Source organism: Mytilus galloprovincialis, chromosome 13 (assembly GCF_965363235.1).
Source record: "Mytilus galloprovincialis chromosome 13, xbMytGall1.hap1.1, whole genome shotgun sequence".
In the NCBI taxonomy this organism is placed as follows: domain Eukaryota; kingdom Metazoa; phylum Mollusca; class Bivalvia; order Mytilida; family Mytilidae; genus Mytilus; species Mytilus galloprovincialis.
The window spans coordinates 35,117,480-35,138,729 of record NC_134850.1 but is presented as its reverse complement, the minus strand read 5'-3'; the positions used below and the strand labels follow the sequence as shown (position 1 = coordinate 35,138,729).

Here is a 21,250-nt window from a genome sequence, read left to right as displayed (position 1 = left end):
CATGTAGCAATTATTTAATTGATGGTACTCCAACACCACTTTCTTTGTCAGCATAAACTTAGACATTGCCAAATATGGTTTTTGTCCGAAATAGGATCAAATTGAATTAATGATATCAACGTCATCTTTGTCAAAAATGTATGTAAGAAATATTTGTCATTTATTTCTTCACCTTTGCAATATTCTTGGCCAAGATTTTGTACATGTGAAAAGGGAACATTCAGAATATTAAATAAAAATTAATGACTTGACATACTATATATCAGCTGTCATTCCCTTTTTCATATTATTTTAGTTCTTTTTTTATTTCTCAGTTACAATGTATGTTAATGGTACAGCAGGTGAAAAAAACGGGGGGGGGGGGGGGGGGGGGGATTTAGCGCGGGCTTTTTGTGGTCAGTTTATTAGTTCAATTTCTTATGTTTTATTCATTACAAATGAACAATTTCAAAATGCTCATTATAAACAATGAGATGGAAGGTGATTCTTGTTGTTGTTCATATTGGTGTGAAAGTGTAAAAATAATATGGTATTTTGGGCAAACACATATATTAGATTTAGTTCTCATATCATTTCCAAACACGATGAAGACGGACAATTAAAATACAGCTACACTTGGAAAGTCCTCCAATGGTAATTAAATATAATATATTAGATAAAAAGTTTGATTTACTGGCCGTTATCTATATATACAATGACATGTAAATAAATATAAATTGTACAGTGTGGAGATGAGTATCTATTGAGATTAAAATAATATATATGGAGGACGACGGTAAATTTAAATTTACAATCAGCCGTCTGAGAATAGATTGAGGTTCTGTGGACTGTGTGAATCGTATGTCGGTGTTTAGATTGTGACTGGTGTGAATTGTATGTCGGTGTTTAAATTGTTACTGGTGTGAATTGTCTGTCGGTGTTTATATTGTGACTGGTGTGAAAAATTTGCAACTAATGAATACATCAATAATTGACCTAACTACTACAGAGCTATGGTTGTAGTGCTGTAAATGTCTGCATTTAGATTGCGACCAAAACGATTTAGAATACAATAAAAAAGGAACAATTTATTAAAGATTAACAATTGTGAAGTATAAGAGACACGATGGCACGTTCAAGAGATGAATTTAACGAATGGGACTGGCTTCTGTTTGCTGCAATGTTGTCAGTCTCAGCAGCCATTGGGATATACTATGCTATACGAGGAGCGAAACAAAACTCAACAAAAGAATTTTTGATGGGAGGCAGACAGATGCTGTTGATACCAGTCGCTATATCTATACTGGTTTCTTTCATGTCAGCTATTCTTATCCTTGGAACTCCAGCAGAAATGTATACACAGGGAACCCAGTATTTTGTTTACCTGTTTGGAATGATTCTGGCTGTTATCCTGGCCTCTCAACTGTTCGTTCCTCTGCTTTATCCTCTAAATCTCACAAGTTCATTTGAGGTTAGTTTATTTGAACTTTTTAGGTTTGTTCTACCGCATTTAAATTAAATTAATTTAAACGTATGCCATATCGAATAGAAAAATATATATTAAAACTAAGGCTCATTAACTCATCACAATTAAAAAAAGGCAATGCAATCTCAAAAAGAGGAACCACGCTAAGAAATGTGAAGAGCGTACCAGAGCAACATGAATGCAAAAAAAAAAAAATAACAGAAAAAAAACCGCGGAAAATACCGGAGGTTTTGAAGGGTAAAAAGATTCTCATGATTCTTCTCTTATGAGGGTAATTGGGTTTACTTATTTTCTAATGAAATATAAGGGGACAGGAATTGAAGTAAGGATCTGTTTTAAATGTATTATATTGGTATCAGAAATAAATCGAAATAAATCGAAATGAGTTAAGATTGATTTTCATAAAAAAAATAAGATTATTTAAGGGGGCTCGCGGGTATAAATCATTTTTTTTTAAAATATAGGATTTCGCTATATTTTCTTATAAATGAACTTCATCTTATGCTTAATTGAAAAATAAAATAAAAAAATGGGGTCACCATTCATTTAAACTAACAATATCCCTTCGAAAGAAGCATACATTTTTGTAAAAGTACTTTTTTTCTATTGAACTAATATGAGAAAAAAAAGGCAATATCGAAATAAAAAAAGAACTAAATTACAGAAATCGCTCAAATTTTACAATAGTTTAGTTTAAGTACAGCTTATTTGAAAATAATAATAAAAAATATAGGTCACCGATGAGTTAAAATAGATATTTCAATTTTAATGCCAACAAATGGCATTTTTGCACCAAAGGCAGATAATTTCAAGCTTTTTCAATGATATATACATTTTAAAAGTCATCTGGGGCCTACACGAATTGTTTTTTTCTGAAGGAGTTTTGTGATAAAGTAATAACTAATAAAGTAAAAGATTATATATGAAAAAAGAAATGTTTAATTTTTTTCTGAAATTTTTATACCCTCAATCCTCCTTAAGTGGAGAAAAGAAACTTGGTGAACGTTTTTGTATTTTATCATTTTTTCAATGTTAATTTCAGTATCTAGAAAAACGTTTCGATTCGAAAGCAGCTAAATTGACGGAGACAATAATGATGATCTTGCAACAGGTATGGTGTGGTAGATAAAAACAAATTAGAGAATCTCTGGTTATATAAATGTCAGTCCAAACAAGGAAATAGTACATTCCCATTTTACTGCTAGTAGAATTTTAAAGTATTATACAAGTGACTGAGGTGTCGATCGAAAAGGTACCCCGACAGTTAAAAATTAGAAACAAATTTGTTTTTAAAAAATCATACCCAGCCATAATGTGGTGCATACAAATGTTTGAGAACACCTATCCCAGGTAGGCGAGAGTTTTAACTTTAGTTGCATCTTACTAGTTTAGTCTTGCTGCATTTTATGCACCTGACCTAATTATATGTTAGATACTTTGTTCGATTGTTGTCGTTTGTTGGTTTGGTTCATATTAAGATATATATATGTTGCTCGTTTCTCGTTATTTTATACAGATAATTATTAAGATCGTTGGTTTTACTGATGAAATTGTTTTACATTAGTCAGTCCGGGGCCAGAACTTGTTGTTCAGTCTTAGCCAATGCTCCATATCATATTCTAATTTATGGCAGCATTTCATCTAAAAGTCCGTAACATAAGAAACAATGAAGTTTCCTTCAAACTAATACATTTCTAAAATATAATTAGTTTTTGCACCATGACGTTGAAAAGATAGTGACGGCGTTGTTAAGCACGTATATCAAAATAGTTCCAAACAAAAATACCGATATTTTTCTATTTTACGGTTTCTGTTGTGAATTTTACTCAAGTTTCATATGTTTGTCCCCCAAAAAAAAAAAAAACAACGTAGAAAACGAAAAAAAAAAAAAAAGGGAAAACGACACTAAGATTGCCATACTATTTCTTGTAATGTTTATGGTGAAAAGTACATTATGCGTTTATTTATAACTTATTCCTGAATGTCTAAAATTTACTTTTTGTTGACTTAACTGATTTTACGCGTTTACTTTTTTTTGTCTTGTAATATATTAAATATGAAGTGCATTCATCTGTCTAACAGGTTGTAAAAATAATGTATACGAAGTTTATTGTACTTACATGTAGTAAAACACCAAACAAAGTGCAGTAAAACATAACTCTCTTGAATTGTCTGGTTTTAAGGATAATAAATAAAACTGGGTGTTTCCCGGCAGTTTTCTAATTGATTTAACGATTGAATGAACGCATTTGCCCGTATATGTATTTTGTTTTGTGTTCATTGCAGAAGTTAGTCACTCGTTGCAATTTTTTCTATATTTCACGGTAGGTATAGTGTCTGGCTAGGATCGTGCTTTTTCGAGTGATTCAGTCCGTTTTTTTCGGGTGTCGATCGGACTTTTTCGAATGAAAAAACATGCAATAAGGTCAACTAATAGCTAATTCCTAATTATAATAGTTTTTTTCATGACTACACAACTTATTTTGATTACTCGACATGTTTTGATCAACAAAGTAGCACAGTTCCTTGCACCTAACCAAAAAATATGTATTTCTTTTCGAGAGCAACTGTGAAATCGTCCGGGTTTTTTAACAAATGGTCATGGTTTTTTCAAAGAAAATTGTGATAAAAAAAAGGTATTCTTGACTTAAAAATATGACTTTTTCTAGTTTATGAATGTAAACACGTGAAGAACAATATCATATCTTCCAAACAAATCACAAAACCATATTACTACGGTGATCATTTAATTCTGTTCGGAAAACGTTCTACCACAACTTTCCAGTATTGAATTACGAGTTATTGGATCCTTTATAAAAAAGGTCTTTAGAACACAGTGTAGGGGACTCGTAATCTTTTCAACTTCAATTCATGGTTCTTTTGTTAACGTTGTCACAGCTAGTTATATTTTTTGTGGTGAACCTAGAGTTTTTATACGGGACATTTCATGGTATACCGTTGTCCGTTCGTCGTCAGCAAGTTGGAAAATAACTCAAAAACGCTGTAACCATTTTACATGAAACTTCGGAGAATTGTTTGTATCTACTTAGGTATCCTCCCTTTCAGATTTTATAAATTTTAGATTTTACATTTCCGAGTTATTGGATTTTATTAAACAAACTGAAGACCTTAAAAAGCATGTGTCGCCCACCTTGGTCTTTGTAATGCAGTGCATATCAATCAAAGGACACTTATCAACATTGAAGACAACAATTGAATTTATGATAGAATTCTCTGTTTTGATGATGGTGACTTGCTTGTTATTCTTACTTTACTGAACATTCTTGCTGTTTACAGTTATCTCTGTCTATAATGAACTTGGTCCAGTAGATTCAGAGATAATGATTTTTGTAAAAAGTAACGACGAAAGTAAAGTGATGGGAAAATCTCACTTGACACTTTGGGCCAGATGAGCTAAAAAGAGGTGATTTTACAGTTTTCAGACAATATTTTCAAAGTGCTTTAAGAAGTTTTCACGAAACTTTTGTGACGGCTTTACATATAATACGGTAACCTCCCTTTCGTTTTTTTTATAAAGTTTTAATATGACATTACGAAATTATTGATAGTTTTCATAGATATCGCTTGATACCAACTCTAGTTATTTAATGTCAATAAAATACAGCGAGTTTATTTTATGAGAATTAAATAACAATAGTTGATGTCCAACTGTTTCCCATTTTCACAAGTTGCTAAACCTATTCATCTTAATATGGTCAATATAACACTCTCGTTATGTTAAATAAAAATGAGATGTCGTAATATCATCTTATGATTCTGGATAAGCAAATCAAATAAACGCAGATTTTCGTATCTCTTTTTCGTATAACACGCTGTGCAGATAATAAACCACAACCATATGAGAATGAACTTTATTCTCAGAAAACGCAATAAGAAACCTACTGGACAGGAGAGTAAAATCAGAAATATGCTATGTAATAAGAAATATTCTAATGAAAGAATTTTATATTGACAGTTAACAATTAAATGAATAGTTTATCAGTTTTACAGACGTACGTACGTACGTCTCAATTCAAATAAGTGTCTATGCCTACATTATATATTTGGCATCACGAATATATATAATAAACATGTAATTTATAAGAAGTGACAAACAACAATATTTACAAATGAACGATACTTGTATATAAAGTTTAAGTATAGTACAACATTATTAAACTGATGAAATTGTTGGTTTCGTGCCTTAACAAGTGCATAATTTGAACTCTTTTTTTATTGTTTTTAAACGTAAATATTATAAGTTATCTACGTTCATATCCGTAGATATGGATATTTTAACACCCTGAAGTACCCTAGTACACCATGAGGCGTAGCCGAAGGGTGTACAGGGTACTGAAGGGTGTTAAAATAGCCATATCTACGGATATGAACGTAGATAACGAATTTATCCCCGGTCTTAGTCCGAATCGGGCGAGTTTTATGAAAATTCGGGTACAAAGTGTAACGTGAAAACAACGTTTTTTTCATTATCTAATAAAGTTTTATTGAAATTTGGAAATTTTACATATTTTTTACGGGGTGTAGGGTACTACTTTTGGTAGAACCATACAGGTAGTTAAATATAAGACGTTTTTAATACGGAGATAGAGAAACTGGATTGAGTCAAATTTGGCGCTCAATGTAGTGAGCGTTACGCCATAGATGGTGTGACGTCAACGTGGGTCATTTGCATAGCTAAGTCAGTAGTCCCATTCCTTAAAAATGTGGCAGTCAACATTTTAAGCTGTAGAAAATATGTATAATCACTCGATAAAACACGGACGCACTCGATAAGGCCCGGACTGCTCTCGAAAAATTCCGAACAATTTAGTCTTAAAATGTCGTTTTCAATGTAATAACAAGAATTTTTGCAAAGTGTCTGTACATCTAAGGATATACGGATTCTATGAATGCATTTACATCAACATTTGCATTGGTATTTGTATAAAATTGGCTTTATTCTGTTTTTGGAATAAAAGCATTGTAAGGCTAAATTCAACTTTTTTTTAACAAAAATAATATCGGATTGATAATATTTTTTTTTATCTTAAATGCTAACACAACTTGTATATCTTGTATGTTAAACTAAAGCGTCTATATCACGTCTTGTCAGAAAGGAGGTCTGTTTGTTTACATTTTCGATCAACATCACTCGAAAAAAGTGGTAACACTCGAAAAAGCACGATCAAATCACTCAAAAAACCTAAATCCTAGCCGGACACTAAACCTACCGTGATTTGAATTCTTCGATTAGTAATTCTTTAATTCAATCCTTAAGTTGTTTTACTTTCTAATGGTTTATATATTAGTTTCTGTTATCTTTCTCACCTATTTATTCTTATGTTAAAGATTTAATAATAGTTTAGACAATTTAAATTAAAAATAAAATATCTTATATCTCACTGGGGTCTATGAAGTAAAAAATTCCGTTTTTGCTCTACTAATACATCCAACAACAAAATGATAGGTCATATGACACCAAAGTGATCTCAAACAAAATTTAGAGAAAAGTCTACGAATAAAACACTGAAAAAACAGCCAAGTACAATACGTCACAACTCGGCCGTTTCCGTACCAGAGTAGCGGATTAACCCGAGGATTGCCGATTGATCAAGGTACTGAGAATTTGACAGCTATTACACCGTTGCATTCAGCAATCCTAGGTATAACCTGCAACTAAATTAGGGTACGGAATGGTCCGAGTTGAGACGAATGGCACCGTTGAGTAGTACTTTTTGTAAGCTCAGTAAATATGCCAAAATATTATGGTTTAATTTTGTAGGTCATCTATATGGGAATCGCATCATTTGCTCCATCCACAGCACTGGAAGCTGGTGAGTTAACTCAAAATTGATATCGTGTGATGTCGAAACTATTAAATTGATGAGATTTACAAGTCAGACTAAAGAAAATAAATATCCCGTCATATAAAACCTTAATACTTTTATTGTCTTTAACATACATTTATATTATGATTTCTTTTAATGATTTCTTCTTCTTTTTATTTTGTTTTAGATACAATTCATAATCCAAACAATTTAGCAAGAAACATAATGATATATTTTATTTAATTAACAGTAACTGGATTTCCAACTTGGGCAACAATTGTTACTGTTGGTCTTGTTTCTACATTGTATACGTTTCTGGTGAGTTTGCTTTATGTATCATCTGTTGTTAATCTATTTACCAACTAATATTCACAAGTTCACATAATCGAATTGTTTTGTGACAAGACATCCATTAAGCTGGCCCCCCTTTGCAACATACGGGTATCTCAGATAAAGGACAAGGAACAGTCTAGAGTACAATATAGGATACTGCCTGTTCAATGATCATTGTAGTAATACTAAAACGGAATCCTTTTCAAATCCAAATGAGAAAAAACACTCTTGAATGTATATTTGCCGTAGATTTATCAAATAAATATATGTAAACTGCATTGCAGATAAAATTATCTTTACTGATTTAAAATTAAAAAAACTTCCCTTGAAATTTTAATATTTTATTAATAGTACTGTTCAACTTATATTGCTTACATTTTGTACGCAATCATAATGAATTATTTTTACACATTTATAGGGTGGAATGAAAGCTGTTGTATGGACAGATGTATTCCAGTCATTAGTTATGATAGCCGGATTACTAGCCATTGTAATTCAGGTAGGGATAACTAATCATTGATGCCGTTACCATGCAAGTAGTTTACATGCATTAAAAGGTCTTAAGTAGCGTTTTTGTAAAAACAAAAACGCACGTCTTCACTGCTTCAAATACTTGTTATATATTTATACCTGAATAAATGATTTACCATTACAATGTTACATATGCTACACATTACTTATATGCTAGAAAATATATTTGCTCTGTAAAAATACCTTAGAGAATCATCTATTAATGGCAATAGCTTTTAATTTGATAACTAGTTTAATATGTCAAGTACGCTTCATTTGGAGCCATGCTAAGCATGGTTTTAAAGTGCAAGGTTGGGGAAATTTAGAAGATTTCATCCTTTTTGTTTTGGTACATTATTGTCTGGAATTACATCAGTCCGTAAACAGACATTGTTTTTTTTATTATTTTTTCTAAAAGGTTACCAAGAAAAAAGATCTTTCAATAGTTTATACATTCAGGTAAAAAAAGGTCTATTTTGTATCAGAAATTAAAAGTTTTCGTAAAGATGAATAGTTTTGTGTCAGAAAAAAATGTTTCGTATGAAGAAAATGTATTCAAGCATGAATTATTGTGTACCTATAGGGAGTGGTAGAAGTCGGAAGCATGGGTGACGTGTGGGAAATCAACGACAAGTGGGGACGGATCGATTTCTTTGAGTAAGAAAAGTTTTGACTATTTATGAAATGCAAATTTGTGATTTTGATTTAGAGCAGGAAAAATCTTGGCATGATGAAGTTAGTATCTAGATATACAGGACCACACTGATTTGACTCACTGTTGATAACAATACATTAAACAGTCTTGCATCATAAAATGATTTCGGTGTCTTCACTAATATTTATAACATAAACGGTACCAAATTTTCTGAACTGGATTCAAATTTCGACAGCCAAAGCCTCTGCAGTGATGCTCGAGGCCAAATAATTCCATAAAATTCATAAATTCATAAAAAGAGCTATAAACCAAAAAGTATAGCCAAAGCCGGGCAAGAAATCAGACCTTTGCACGAGAAAGATGCATTCCTTAATATTAAATAGTAACTGTTTCTTAAATTTTGTTACAGCAAATTATAATATTTGAGATGAACTCTCTACAGGCTTGTAAGATTATTTTCTTTAATCAACATAACCCTAAATTTAAGTTCTGTCTTATATATTTGTAAATATACCAGTATGTAGCTTTAATCTTTTTAACCCCATGTTTTTTTTTTATAATGTATACTTTTATTACTATTTAACAGCTTTAATCCTGATCCCACTCAGCGCCATTCCTTCTGGTCATTGATAGTTGGTGGTATGGTAGGCTGGACAGCGACATATGGTGTGAATCAGGCCAGTGTACAGAGATACTGTTCAGTACCAACACTAGCAAAAGCTAAGCTGTATGTTTTATGATATATGAGCTGCGTATGATATGAACCGACCTTTTGCAAATGATTATTCAGGAGCCTCTGGCCTTTGTTAGTCTTGTATTATTTTTAATTTTAGTTTCTTGTGTACAATTTGGAGTTTAGTATGGCGTTCATTATCACTGAACCAGTATACATTTGTTTAGGGGCCAGCCGAAGGACGCCTCCGGGTGCGGGAATTTCTCGCTACATTGAAGACCTGTTGGTGACCATCTGCTGTTGTCTTTTCTATGGTCGGGTTGTTATCTCTTTGACACATTCTCCATTTTCATTCACAATTTTATCAATACATCTGCTAACCTATTTCGAGTTGACAAAATCTATATACAAAGTCTGTAACTGTTTATAAAGTTGAGTTGATATAAAACACTTATCAAAAAGAGCAAAATTCATCTTTTATTTCGTAATTAAATGTTCCAAAAACAGTAAATAGTCTTTTATACATGTGTAGTTGCATAAGGTCGATTTCTATTTGAAGCAGCTCATATGTCGTTTGGTTGTAAACAAAGTTAGTGATTAGATAAACTGCCTACTGTCTTTACCTTTCCAGGTAAAGCTGTATGTTTCAAAATTTTGAAGTAGAATATCAAAAATACGGAAATTCTTATATCAAATGGCTAAATTAAAAGCTTAATTGATATGAGAAAATGTGGTATGAGTGGAAACACATAATATGAAGTGTAACCAACTGACTTGATATAGGAGTTTAATTTTGTTATACAGACAATGATGGATTGAGCTCGGTTTAATAACCTCTCATTTGCATGACAGTCGCATAGAATTCCATTATATTGACAATCATATATGAGCAAAAGAACAAAATCCAATAGGTAAAATGTGAAAAATTTGGGAACAGCAGTCTACATTGTGTTACAACCTCCAATCACTATAAACAACAAATTACTACTTCAACAAATAAAGGCAAATACGCAAAAAGACACTGTATAGACAAGGTACATAAGCAAAAATGAAAAACTCGAAAACAGAAAAAGACCATAGCAAAATAACACAATGGCGGGGTGTATAAATGCCGAGCCATATCATATGTATACTTAGGTTAACAATATAGAAAGATACAATGTCATATAGAACATTATTAACATTTACAAGGGACCACCAAGAACTGTAAGTCGAAAAAATGCAACCAACAAAATATACTAAAAAAAAAAGAAAAGAAAACAATAGGAACCCCAGGTTAATATAATGTACTTTGTGAGGGAAGCAGTTACCATTTTACTATTGACACTCGAAAATTCTAAAAGGATTTGTGTATTTTGATAGTCATTTCCCCTTTTCTAGCGCTGTGTTGTTAAACATTCTTGGAGTTGTAATACTGTTAGTTGTAACCTGCTTGGCAGGGATTGTTGTGTTTGCATATTATAATGGAGTGATTGGCTGTGATCCATTGGCCAATGGACAAGTAAGCAACGAAAATCAGGTAGGTTAAACATTTGGACAATATAAAAAAGAAGATGTGGTATGATTGCCAATGAGACAACTCTCCACAAAAGACCAAATAACATAGAAATTAACAACTATAGGTCACAGTACGGCCTTCAACAATGAACAAAGCCATACCTCATAGTCAGCTATAAAAGGCCCTGAAATAACAATGTAAAACAACTCAAACGAGAAAACTAACGGCCTAATTTATGTAAAAAAAAAAAGAAAGAATAACAAATACATAACACATAAACAAACGACATTACTCAATTACAGGCTCCTAACTTAGAACAGACACATACATACAAGCATTTCTCATAGTTAGCAAATTGTAAAAAAAAAACCAAGTAATATATTTGTCATATATAGAATCATTTCAAGAAGTTGACTGTTTTCATATAACTTTACAGATTTTTTACCATTAAGTATGGACTCAAACTATCAAATTTAAAGTGAAACCCCCAAAACCAAGACATCACAGGCAAACAAAGATTTAATGGAATTCAAAAGAACAATATTAATGTCCAATAAAATTGATTCATGAATTATAATTATAATTGACAGTTTCATTTAAGTGTTTGCGTATATTGTGTCAATTAAACTACTGAAATTGTCTACATTGTTTGTGTGTAGCCAGATACCAGTATAGATTGTGTTCATTGATATCATTTCAGATAATTCCACTCTTTGTCATGAAAACATTGGCTTACCCCGGATTACCTGGGTTATTTGTCTCATGTTTGTTCAGCGGAGCTCTCAGGTAAACAATTTGATAAAAATAAATGTTCTTCAGTAGGTGACTATTCCATAGTTTCTTTGTGACGCTTTCTCATTATTGTCATATCATAACGTCCAACATTAAACAGTGACGATATTTTGGTTGATACAGATATCGAAGTTGAACACAAATTAACATTAACTTTCATATTTTTATCTGTTAACACTAATAACTGAACATTTTCCCGTATAAGTTAAACAATTGTAAGATGTAGTATGATTGTCATTGTGACAATTATCCATCGGAGACAAATTAAGTAGAAGTTAGCACATATAGGACACCGTACAGCCTCCAACTATGAACAGCTAAAACCAATACCACTTATTTAACCTGAAAAGGGTACTTTTATTGTACATATTTATCTTTCATTCAAAATTTAAAACGGACCTTTTCAATGTATATCAATAACTACAATTCTTTACAACTTTTTACTGTTTTATTTTTTTAGTACAATGTCCTCATGTTTAAACAGTTTAGCTGCAGTCACGTGGGAAGATATATTAAAACCTTTCTGGGGCAATATTTCAGAAGATAAGAAAATTTGGGTGACAAGAATATTAGGTTTGTATATACATGCTTTATATCTTTCCCCCAAAAAAAACTGAAAAAATTGTTTAATGAATATGTTTGAAAATAAAAAAAAAAATAGAAAAACTATTTTATTACAAGGATTCTGGCTGTCTCCAATTGTTTTTGTCCATGCAGGTGTTTGGTACGAAAATCCATAGTAATATTTGCATGATTGATGACGTGTTGTTTTTAAACATAGAAGTATAGGGTCATATATTTTTTGTTATTCTGAAATCTGAGATAATTATAATTTGTTAAAACAGCTTATGTGTATTTTTATGTCATTGTATAAGTGGTAGTTTTTACAGTGAGAAAGCGGAATTCTCATTTAAAAGTAGAATGCTATGTGACGTTTTTAACTGTTTACAAAATTTTGAATTTTTGAAATACTAAGGCTTTTCTACCTCAAGAATAGATTACCTTAGCTGTATTTGGCAAAACTTTTAGGAATTTTGGTGTTCAATGCTCTTCAACTTCGTACTTAATACTTAATTTGGCTTTTAAACTTTTTTTTGGATTCGAGCGTCACTGATGAGTCTTTTGAAGACGAAACGCGTATATATAAAATTTCAATCCTGGTATCTATGTTGAGTTTATTTTCATATATAAATATACCGAGAAGTCTTCAAACATAGTTGTTTCCCCTAGTCTTCAGGTAAAAAAGTAAAAATGTGTATTCAAAGTATTAATTGATACCTTATTTTTTTTTTAACAATTTGATAGTGGTGTTTTATGGAGGTTGTGGTATAGGTATGGCCTTCATGGCAATGAACCTTGGAGGAACTGTATTACAGGTATTTTATATTGTACATTAAAAATATTATTTCGTTTATTGATACAATGTATATGAGCTGCGCCTGATATAATTCGACCTTATGCAAATGAATATCTATTCGTCTGTTAACCGATTTAGGGTTGACAAAATCTCTATGCGAAGTCTGTAACTGTTCGCAAAAATGAGTTGATATAAAAACCCAACTAAAAGGAGCAAAACAATCTTTTATTTCGTTATTGAATGTTCTAAAATCTCTCTGTCTTGCACATGCACATGTATCCGTGTAGTTGTATAAGGTCAATTTCTATTCGACGCAGCTCAACTTATGAACACTTTGTACGAACTATTTTATTTGATAAGCAATAGCCATATTGTTTCAGTCGTGGCTGTCTGTCATGTCTTTCTTCTGTTCCTTTTTCGTCCTTTTCCCGTCCGTTCCATAACATAAAATAATTGGTTTCCTCATTCAGTTCATACAGAACGATAGTTATTAACTACACCCAAGGTGTGCATACCATCTGAATTTGATGTTTTCAACAAATTGAAGGAAAGTGAGCTTTGTTTTTTCTAATTGGCTAAATGTAACCTTTTGGTGGTATATTTGGTTGTCTTTCTAATTTTTAGTTAAGTTTTTCAGCAAAAACTTATAAAATAGTTAGTTCGTGTACCAACGAATAGAAGCTGTTAAGTGTCATGAGATTTTTTAGTACAACTTAGCTAGCTCGTTATTAATACTTCACAAACTCATTTTCACGAATTAGGTTACTCATTATCACAAATTAGATTTTTACGACTAAGATAAATCATTATTGTTCGAGTCCGTCCACATAAATGCTATATCAACTTGGAATAAATCTAGAATACAACAGGTACCACATTAGTTTATGGGTTCAGCTATTTAATATATATTTAAATGAAAAATTTCATTATTAATTATAATATACCCTATGGTCACTGTATCAAGCAAACCAACCCCAAAGCAACATATTCATGAATTAATGCAGTATGATAATATGAGAAAGCTAAAAAAGTATGAAAAAGTAAAATCACAAAACTACTGAACTCCGAAGAAATTCTAAACAGAAAGTCCATAATCATAATTTTATGGCCAAATCAAAAGCTCAAACACACCAAACTAATAGATAACATCTGTCACATTCGTGACTTGATACAGGCATTCTTTTAATGTAGAAAATGGTGAATTAAACATGGTTTTATAGCTTGCTAAACCTCTCATTTGTATGACAGTCGCATCAAATTTCATTATATTGACAACGATGTGTGAACAAAACAAACAGACATAAAAGGTAAAAATGTCAAAAATAGGGGTACAGCGGTCAACATTATGATATAATCTTAATCACTATAAATACAAACAAGTTTGTACTAAAGAAGCACACAAAGGCATGAAACAAAGCACATTATAAAAAACAAAAGACAAGAATACAAATATTAGCAATAACACAATAATATAATGACGAAATGTATAAGTACAAAGCCACGTCATATTTATCAAATGGATTACTGAAATAATATAAAAAATATACAGTTTTCTTTGATCTTTGTATGATTTTAGGCTTCACTGAGTTTTACCGGAGCTGCTTCTGGTCCTTTGTTAGGCATATTTGTTCTTGGAGCTTTCTTTCCATGGGCCAACTGGATCGTGAGTATTTCATGGTTTGTCGGTTTTTGTAAGTATGTATTGGATATACGTCAATGAAACAGCAAACTTTTGATACAAAAAGTATCAGAGGTCGTATTTGATACGAAACAATTTTTCTCCATAACCGACTTTGAAAAAAATCGGGTGCTGGACTCGAACATCTTGACACTAGGCACATGCGTAAATGCAGGAATCACAAACCGTTTTATTTTGAAATGTTTATAAGTATTAAATAAGTATAAGACGACGTGGTATGAGTGCCAATGAAACAACTTTCCATGCAAGTCACATTTTGTTAAAGTAACCCATTATAGGTGAGAATACGGTCTTCAACAAGGAGCCTTGGTTCAAACCGAACAGCAAGCTATAAAGGGCCCCAAAAATGACTAGTGTAAAGCCATTTAAACGAGAAACCAACAGTCTGATCTATATATATATAAAAAGCCAACAAGAAACACTTATAAACCACATCAACAAGCGACAACTACTGAACATAAGATTACTGACTTAGTACAGGTGCAAACGACGACCATTAGGCGATACTGTTTTAACAGGTAAGGTACGCATACAAAATGAAAATAAAGCCAATCTTAAAAATGAAAAAAAATCCAGCGATATTACTTAACGTACGTATAATTGTGTAGATATTGCATTATCAAAAAATAAAATAAACTAAAGGTTTGAAAAAATCTGAGATCGTCTACAAGCAAAATGACATTATTTTAAACTAACCGCAGATGCAACTTTGTGTCCATATCTTGTACTGAAGTTGGTTATTTTGTTAACAGATACTTTTTCTACAACTTCTCAATGCAAGGCAGATGATAATTCTTAAACATAACATCACTTTTGTAGGGAGCAGTTATTGGGAGTATTTTAGGTTTTATTCTCCCAATGTGGATTAGTATAGGTGCATACAGCGTTGGAGGAAAAACAAATCTCCCAACAAATACGTCACTGTGCTACATGTACAACCAAATAGACAACAGCACGAGCTCATACGTCACTTCCACAGAAATATCTACTACTGTCATGCCAGATGAATCGTAGGTTTTATGTTATAATATTAAGTGAAAAGAGTTTTTTTTTCATTTTTTATAATCTCCTTAAAAGCAGAAGTGAAAATTATCAATAGACAATCCAAAACCTTAACTCGAATAATATTAAAAAAACCACATGGCTTAAAAAAGATAAACAAGGATAAGACAACAGAAACGAATAAAAATAGTGAAAAGCGTCCAGATAATAAAAAAAAAAAGTAAGATAATAACAGTTTAAAAAAAATGTGTGACATGTGTCAACACGATTTTCAAATACATCGGCTATCAGTTACATATACTTTTAACGGCATTTTTCACACGCTAACTACATGAGTATGTACTACAATGTACTATATAGACACAGTCGGTTTTAATGAATAAATCAGATAAATATTTTTTGTCGCTATGGAATACATCTTTTGGTGTTCCCTTAATAGTGTTTGGAAGAATGACACTTTAACTTAACGTGTTATTGACGTATGTGCAAATGATTATTTTATGTAAAGTAACCAAAAGTTTTTCTATTTGTAGTGTTATTTCAGAAGAAAAAAAACTCATCCTAGATAACAGGATTGAAATTAAGAAAGTTTTGAATGAATAAGTAACTTTAGATTCTGAAACATACGTTTCCTAAAAACTCGTAGCAATAATAAGAAAATTAAAAAAAAATCGGAAACTTTAAAACAAAAAAAGCGTCAGTAAACTACGATCGTCTTCAACTGTACCAGGTTTCGAATGACTTAATGAAAATTCTGAAATTGGTGTTAAAAACGTATTTGTTTTACATTTTGTAGGTCAGGAGGAATATCAGATCTATACAAAGTATCATATTTATGGTACCCATCTATAGGAGCTGCCACTGTTGTTGTAGTCGGAATGATAGTTAGCGCAATAACAGGTTTGTATTTATACATGAGTTTGGGTTTGTCCACTAAAAATGCGTTATTCTGACCTTGCATGACATTAATGCGGGTCTAGATGTAGTTTATAGTATAGAAAATACTGACTTAAAAAAAGTGCTTGGAGAAAGGTGAGCACTAAATATAAAGAGTAGATAATAATGAGGTACACAAGTATAATTGTACAATAAATATTATACAAGAAGATCATTCCTATAAATAGGAATATGCCATATCACAGTTATAAGCAGTTAATTGTTCTTTACTAAAGACGTTCATTCTCCATTCTCGGATCCATTCTTATTGACTAGGTTTGTCAGTTTTTCTTATCGAAGATCCATGGATTTCGCCGTGCATCCCAGATTCCTCCATCAATAAAAACTGACCGCCAAAAATAGCCGAAAGTGTGTGCTTTAAAGTGGCGTTAAAATTTTAAAAAATCAAAATCAAATCATTTTATCACAGAAAGTGTTACAAGTATCTCTATTTATTTTTCTACAGAGTTGCCATTTCACATTAGATATACATCACATTTATTACTATACACCCAGTATACAAAATTTGCCCTGGTATTTGAATCAACTATAATGACTGTGTTGTCACATAACATTGACCGTTGTAATTTGCTGTTATAAACAGAGACATGTTTGCGTTACATAACAACTTTACATTAATAGGCTTTACAAGAAAATCTGATGTTGATCCAAAATATTTGATTCCGTTGTTTGATAGAATTTTCTGCTGCCTGCCATCATCTTTCCGTCGGTGGTTGAGATGTTATATAGACTTCGAGGATCCCGAGGTAAGATGTTAAAATGTAAAAAATAAAGAATAATCACAAAAACACGAACTTTGATGAAAATTCAAAACGGAAAGTCCCTTATTTGAACAAATGAAACGGCAACGATTCAAAATGATATTTGTTAGGTGATAATTCCAAGAAGATGACGTGAATTATGAATGAAATAAATTGTTTCACACCGTGATGCAAAGCAAGCAGAAAGTTTGTTTGATTTTTCACGGGCTGCTTGCCTGTTTAAGTTCAAAATACTTTGTATAAACATTCTACATAGTTAGATTAATTTAAGTATGAATTATTCTTTGACGCTGACAGTTTTGTGTTTCTAATTCATATCGTTAATTAACCTTTATATCGGCTGTCATTTAATTATTTTTTATAAACATTATAAATATCGATGTGTAATCCGAAATTTTAGTGCATTTACAATTAAGTATGTATCTCTTAATATAATTGATTTTTTTAATGTTTTATTGGGAGACAATTCGAAACAAAAGGTCAGATAGACCTACACTATTAACTTAAAAAATAACTTTTTGGTGCTATGAAAAATTGGGGTTCATATGACGGGTAGAAACTAAATCAAATTCTTCTTAAATGCAAACAAAGTTACTAAATATATCGATATAGGAATCGATTAAATATGAGTTATATGGGATTGTATTTAGTGATCTCCAGATACGTATTTTGTGATATTAATTATAATTATAGTTATAATAATAATAAAAATAATAATAATTATAAAGACAATAAAAAAAAATAAAAATAATTATAATAATAATAATAAAAAAGTAGAAATTATAATAATAATAGTAATAATAATAAAGAAGTAGAAATAATAATAATAATAGTAATAATAATAATAATAAAAAAAAAAAATAATAATAAAAAAAAAATAATAATAAAGAAATAGAAAAAAATAATAATAATAACAATAATAATGTATTCTGAAGGATATAAAAGAAGAAGAAAAGAACGAGGAATTTACAGTTGACAAGGAAGGCAACCTATATAAAGAAGAACAACCATCGATAATTGGATCGGTGAAAAATGGCGATATCATCGACTACAATATCGGACGATATTCTAAACTGAATAAACCTTTTGATAATGGAGCACCACCATCTTATGGGACACTAGAGCATAATAATTTGGCCTTTACAGATGAATCTCATACAAGAATATGAATTTCGGTAGAACATACAATTAGTTTCTGAATACTATTGTAGGCATTGCATAAACTGACTGACCAATCACAATCAAGCATTATAGAGCTACTTTTAAATCTGTCTATCATACATACAGAAATGCATATAACTATAGAGGAACATTTGTTTTAATGTACATATGCTCTTATGAGTATCATGTCAACTTATATGTAAATCCAAGTTTCATTCAATGCTATAGTTGAGATTAACAGTAAAATATTGACAAAGTCCATGTAAAGTTGTCTCCCGTAACATGTTGAAAATGTCATTCGTAGATTAGGAAATATAATTGTTGCTACCATGTTTAACCCTGCGTTTCAGTGATTTATTTTAATGTACACGTGCTTTCGTGATTATCATGAACTCTTCCACTTATATAAATCCAATATTCATAAAGAGTCCTTCTTTGATTTATGAATATTATTGCTCCAAGGAAACATAATTGCAGAAATTTATATCGCTGACTTATTCGTTTTTTAATAATATTTTCTTAATATGATTAACAGATAAGAGACAGTACGACAGAAACCTAACTTATATATTGTATTATATGTCATTTTCTATTGTTTCATTTTTATTGTATACTATACTGAGCCAAAAAAGTTTAGCAACACAGATGCGAAATTGTATTTTATTACAAAATCATAACATCTAATTTTAACAATAACAAAATGGAATAATGACTTGTCAGAAGCAACATGAATATGTATTATTTACATTCATTAGGATTTTCTTTGTATGCAGCGCGGGAAGGTAAAAAAGCGGAAATGAGAATAGTGTTTTCAAAATAAATTTCTCAGCCATGCCCTAAGTACACCAATGAAGGATTGACAGGCACACCAGCAGCTGCCTTGAGTCATGCAACACTTTTGTGGCCGGAAAAAAAACTTGTCACGTTCTGACGTAAAGCGAAGGTAGCGCTTCTCCCCTGACGATAGTTTGATTGGTCTACGAGATATCGACATAACCTGTGCAGTTGCAATTTGTCGATATCTGTTTGTTAGTCTCTAAGCTGTTTCCTTATTCATTAAATCGAGCCAAGATGTCAGCAACACTCATTCTGGCCATTTTTGGGGTGGCCTCGTTGATGCCCCACGCAATTGTCTCAAAGGTGTATGTGTTTTTCTTACCAATGGTGTGTTTCTGAACGTTTATGAAAAAGAAATTTTAATATCGTTTAAAAAATACAGGTACAGAAGGTAAAACATTAATTACACACGAAATGGCCCCAAATCAATCACCACTAACGATTATATCAATGATGTTCATATATTTTTTTTCCAGAAACAACAAAAAAAAAACAAAACAAAAAAAAAAGTGTTGCTAATTTTTTTTGGGTTCAGTATATTTTATTTGTCATTCCGGCACAGTTATTCAAATAGAAAAAAATACTATGTTATATGACTGCAGTGAAGATTTAAAAACAAAATTGAGAATGGAAATAGGGAATGTGTCAAAGAGACAACAACTCGACCATAGAGCAGAGAGCAGCAGAAAGTCACAAACATGTCTTCAATGCAGCGAGAAATTTTCGCACCCGGAGGCGTCCCTCAGCTGGCCCCTAAACAAATATATATACTAGTTCAGCCCAGATATGGTCAATCAATACTGCACCAAAGAACGAATACTGAATAATGTTTTTGGAAGAAACATATTAACGTTTTGATAATGGTCAAGAAGGTTTGATAGTCATAACAACCATTCGTATTTACACATTAACGACTATCTTGTTTAACAGTGTCTTCAGAATTTTAATGCAGAAAAAGTATACGTATGCCTGTATTAAAGAAGAATGGGTATTATTGAATAATTCTTCACGACGTATACGGGTACAAGTGTATCACTCTGATTGAGACAACAATTCGCAGCATCTGATCGACATTACCAAATTGCTGGATTTCTTGGTTGACAACATATTTTTTACGTCTGGAGAACGTGTTTTTTCACAAACTATCACACTTTTCCATGGGAACCATTGGTGCCCCTCTTCTTGTCAAGTTTATTCTTATGAGGCTGACTTCATACAGGAACTTCTGAGAAAGAACGAAAAGAAGTTTGCAATATCCTTTTAACTTTGCTTTCCGCTATAAAGATGATTGTCTCTCACTAAATATTTCAAGACTTGGTGACTATGTTGAACGCATCTATCCCATCGAACTAGGGATAAAGGATACAAGAGACTTACTTAAGTCTGCCTCACATCTTGACTTACATCTAAAAATTGTTGTTTACTTATATCACTTATGTTCAATACTGAATTAAAAAAATAATCTACGGATTTCTTATCACCATTTTCTCGTTTTATTCACTTAAAGCAGAAAAAAGAGGGACGAAAGATATCAAAGGGACAGTCAAACTCATAAATCGAAAATAAACTGACAACGCCATGGCTGAAAATAAAAATAACCAAACAGACAAAAAATAGTACACATGACACAACATTGAAAACTAAAGAACAAACAACAAGAACCCCACCATAAAACTATGGGTGATATCAGGGTAAGCAGATCCTGCTCCACCTGTCGCACCC

At 31.6% G+C, this 21,250-nt stretch overlaps 1 protein-coding gene across 1 annotated transcript; it reads left to right on the top strand.

Moving 5' to 3' along the window:
* The first annotated feature begins 510 nt into the window (after positions 1–510).
* Positions 511–19,028, top strand: LOC143057936 (sodium-coupled monocarboxylate transporter 1-like). Its single transcript, XM_076231388.1, has 16 exons — positions 511–1,450; positions 2,508–2,576; positions 7,248–7,299; positions 7,544–7,611; positions 8,045–8,125; positions 8,720–8,793; positions 9,378–9,518; positions 10,845–10,983; positions 11,663–11,748; positions 12,215–12,327; positions 13,060–13,130; positions 14,688–14,774; positions 15,630–15,820; positions 16,609–16,712; positions 17,391–17,515; positions 18,466–19,028. The coding sequence occupies exons 1-16, from the start codon at positions 1,106–1,108 to the stop codon at positions 18,697–18,699; spliced, it is 1,980 nt and encodes a 659-aa protein (XP_076087503.1). The 5' UTR covers positions 511–1,105; the 3' UTR covers positions 18,700–19,028.
* Positions 19,029–21,250: the final 2,222 nt, after the last annotated feature.